The following is a 4,262-nucleotide window of genomic DNA, read 5'->3' as shown; positions in this document are numbered from 1 at the left end:
AGGGACCATTGGCCACAGTGAAGAGGAGCCCCAGACTCTGTGGGGTGCTCTCCATCCTCCCCTCCCCAAGCCTCACAGGAGCACCACTGTTAGCCTTGGCATCTGGAGGGCTACTCTCGCATGCCCCACATTCCCATCACTGCCAGAATCCCAGTACTTCCTCCAAGACCAATCCCCATGCAAGTCTCATACCCCATCTTGTCTTCATTTTCCTCACTGTACTGACCATCTTTTATTCCTCTCCCTCCAACATTTGGTTTTGTTCATTGCTTTATCTCAGCTGCACAAGAACAGTGCCTGGATAACAGTAGTTACTCAATAGATTTCTGATGAATGAGTGAACTTGGAAAAAAAGTTTATACAGAAATTTGCACTGGGTGTTATTTAAAAAGATGAAGGTCCATGCTTCAGAATGTGTTTATCTCCCATAAAAAGACTTTCTCCTCTATTTAAGTATGTACCTGAACTTTAAGAAATCTCGCACAAGTGGTATTTTATTGGAGACAATCAAATTTAACAGATCTTTATACATTTTAAGGAGAACATTCAGGCATCATAAACACAAAAATTTCAATACGCAAAACAAATTTACAACAAGAAAATAAACATAGAATCTTATTTGGGGACTACGTGGTTATTGTTGCGCTACCTTTATAATTCTTTATCCAGAGTCTGAAAACGTAGGCAAGCCCTAAAAATGTAGCAGAAGCATTTCCGCACACTGGTATCCATAATCTAGTTTGTGCAGAAGTGTTTCCACTAGATTCATAGAGTACTCTTTGGAAGAAAATGGCGAAGACTGGTCACCTGGTTGCCTTTCGGACCTGCTGCAACTCTTCAATAGGCTTCCATTCTTGGTTGATTGTTATAAGCTTTAAAAAAAGAATAAAAATGTTTTGTTAGGATCTGTCCATCCTCAGGCCCCCTTCTGGGATTTGTACACAGCTCCCTTTGTAAAAAGCATCACCATAACGTTTGTAGTCAACGAATCACCTCTTCCCATCTCTAAAACAGTAATATGGGCTGGTTCTATCCCTCTATCCCTCTAAAGAGCCTTTGGGTTCCTGAGTGTTACAGGATCAGAGAGAAAAGTCATATCCATTTACCCTATTTTCACTTAAGAGGTTCTAGATTTTTAAATTTCCTATGGTTTTATGTGAACTAGAAGCTCAAAAAGTGTGTCTGCTACGTCTGAGTGGAGGTATGATGCTCCCAGCACAGAGCTAGGCACATAGTAGGCTCTTAAAATTTCCTCACTGTAATTACTCAACAAAAGTACAAATGATCCAAGTTATACAATAAAGGAAAAGGCACAGAGCTGTGGACAAGATAACTAGTAAGCACAGGTAACTCTACTCAATATGCTGTAATAACCTATTTGGGAAAAAAACCTGAAAAAGAATGGATATATGTATATGTATAACTGATTCACTTTGCTGTACCCCTGAAACTAACACAACATTGTAACTCAACTATACTCCAATATTAAAAAAAAATTAAATTAAAAAAGGAGATGATGTGTCACAATAATGATAAAAGTTAATATTTGAGTGCTGACTATGGGCCAGGCACTGTGCTAAAGGGCTCTATTTTATCTACTTTAATCCTCTAAACTCTGAGGAAGAGCCCTATTATTGTGCCCATTTTATAGATTCTGAGAGCCTCAGAGAGGCCAAATTATCTAAAATCACCTGTGACTAATGGAGCAAAGATTTGAACGAAATCTCCATAACCCTACAGCACTCCCTTTGCACTACACGTTAAATGGCACGCTAAAGGTTAAAAGGTATTACATCTATTTTGCTGACAAATGTGCTAAGGTTTCGGCTAAGTACAAATCACGTTTTAATGCAGCAATACCTTTCTAGGTGCAGTAGGATCCACAGTTTCCCAAGGTTCTGGATTTCTTTTTCGATCAATGCTAAAAATAAAAGAAAGCTGATTAAACAGTAAAGTAAGTGCATTTAAACTAAGTCTGATATTGGGTTTATAACTATGCTAGGGACAGACTCAGAGTGCATACTTAGGCATTGAGTTAATTGAAATTGATGGAACGTTCCTTTAAAAAGCTTCACAGTTTGGCTCAAACATCAAGGATCAATTCCTCTGCAGAGTAGGAGGTCTGTATTCCCTTCACTGGCCTAGACTGGAGAATGTTCTCATAAGCTGAAGAGCAATTAGGGTGGAAGTGCCAGGCTAAGAGCAAGCAAATATGCTCTTACCCCAGCTTCTGGAAGAGGCAGAAGGGCTGGGCTTGAAACCGGTAGGTGATGAACTGCCACAGCCTAGCATTACGGCTCTACGGAGCCCTGCACCCGGTCAGTATCAGAGTCAGGTTTTTCTCTTCCTCATATTCCAGGACACATGGTATTTTACCTTATATCCAGGGCTAAGATTAGATTCATCGTAGACAGCTGAATCTATAAACTCTACCACGTTAGGAAAGACCTTTCTAATGAACTGACATTTTAAAATGTTATTAAAATGATTAAGATTGATGATGTATATCCCAAAAGACCGTCTAAGAACTTTAAATTTCAAAACTTAAGTTAAAAAAAAAAAAAAAAAACAAGCTTTATTTTGCTGCAGGAGAAGAGGAGGAGGGCCAGTGTCTGAAAGGGTATTTGGATACAAGGAACTTATATTAGTAAACCTATTTTATCTCTAATCATCATTTGATAGTCTTCTGATACCTGGATGCTTTCTGGCCCTGACTCTAACCAAGTTCACAATTCGACATTCTTATCCTGGGGGGAAAACCAGGAATCTGATACTATGCATTTCATAAACTGAAGGTCAACCTAACACGGCTAAAAACGTTTTTATAAATGATGAATGCCTACTTACATCACATCGGGTTTTCGAAGGGAATACAGAGCAAAAGACAAAGCTCCAGTCGCTGCCATGGTCGTGAAAAACGCCAAAGGAATAAGCTAACAGAGAACAAAATATTCGGACGTTTCAATGTGAAACACTTGAAATATAACAGAATAGCTCTGTATCATTTTATACTTTCCTCAACATCTTTAAAAGTTAATATTTTTAGTCAGATTTTCAGTTGCTTTAAAAATTTACTTGCTTCTTTTGGACTTCCCTGGTGGTGCAGTGGTTAAGTGTCCGCCTGCCAATACAGGGGACACGGGTTCAAGCCCTGGTCCGGAAGATCCCACATGCCGCAGAGCAACTACGCCCCTGCGCCACAGCTACTAAAGCCCGCGCGCCTAGAGCCCATGCTCCGCAAGAAAAGCCACCGCACTGAGAAGCCCGTGCACCGCAACGAAGAGCAGCCCCCGCTCACCGCAACTAGAGAAAGCCCACCCTTAGTAACGAAGACCCAACGCAGCCATAAATAAACAAATAAATAAAACCTTACTTCCTTCCTTTTCATCAGGACTTGGAAAAAGCTCATGATGACTTCAGTGTAGAATGCCAAATCTAGAAGAAAAAAAAATCCAAGATATTGATCAAAACTCAGCTACTAGGACGAAGCCTGGTGGGCTCCAAACCGGCCAATGTATCCCAAAGCCAGCCTCAAGACGGCTCACCAGAGCCTCCGCCCGAGGGCAGCTCACCTGGGAGACCTGGCGGGGCGCCGCGAGCGGACGATGCTAATGCCCAGAACCGAACACCGACCTCGACCTCCGCGCATTATATACCAACCCCACCCTCTCCGGAAGGCCGGCCGGCGCGTTCTGGTCACGCGGGCCGCGCAGGGGGCGTGCGGGGCTTGACTCGCTTTCCATGCCGGGCGCCCGGCAACCGGGCGCCCCCTGCGGGATGCCGGGCCTTCAAATTCCGCGCAGCAGGACGCTAGCGCTCCCTGCCGCCTGCCGCGGTTCTTACCCGCCGCTCGGAGCGAGCCCAGGCTGGGCGTTGGCGGGTCTGCAAGGGGGTGGAACTGAGAACTAGGGGCACTTGGATGGCCAAGAACAGGTGAAAAACAGCCCGTCTAAAAGGAGGTCCGGAAAAGGAGCCGCAGATCCGGGGGTCCCATGGGAGGCTCCTTGGTGCAGGCAGGTAAACTAGAATTAATCCAAGTCACATTAAAAGCTCCAAAAATGTGATGTGGCGCACTTACGGAGATAATTTAAGTTGTAAATTTCCTTTCAGAATAATTCCTTGTTGTCCTGATTTTTTCCATTAAAAAAAAAATCAGGAGATGAGAGAGAAGAAACAAAAAGAATCAACCGGAGAGGTTTCCAGGAGAAGATCTCTGAGACGACCCTGAAGGAACTCGCCCCTAAGTTAGCAGCCTAGCCTTT

General features: G+C 43.3%; 1 protein-coding gene across 1 annotated transcript; it reads right to left on the bottom strand.

Moving 5' to 3' along the window:
- Window positions 1-528: 528 nt before the first annotated feature.
- Window positions 529-3,665, bottom strand: LOC309819468 (normal mucosa of esophagus-specific gene 1 protein). The gene is made up of 5 exons (XM_082649632.1): window positions 3,573-3,665; window positions 3,374-3,435; window positions 2,848-2,933; window positions 1,861-1,921; window positions 529-872 (listed from the first exon to the last, which is right to left on the bottom strand). Exons 2-5 carry the CDS (start codon window positions 3,407-3,409, stop codon window positions 804-806), a joined length of 252 nt encoding a protein of 83 aa, XP_082505758.1. The 5' UTR covers window positions 3,410-3,435; window positions 3,573-3,665; the 3' UTR covers window positions 529-803.
- Between the last annotated feature and the right edge of the window lie 597 nt (window positions 3,666-4,262).

Source organism: Grampus griseus (genome assembly GCF_964374135.1).
Source record: "Grampus griseus genome assembly, chromosome: 2".
Lineage (NCBI taxonomy): Eukaryota > Metazoa > Chordata > Mammalia > Artiodactyla > Delphinidae > Grampus > Grampus griseus.
This window is presented reverse-complemented; position numbering and strand designations above follow the sequence as displayed.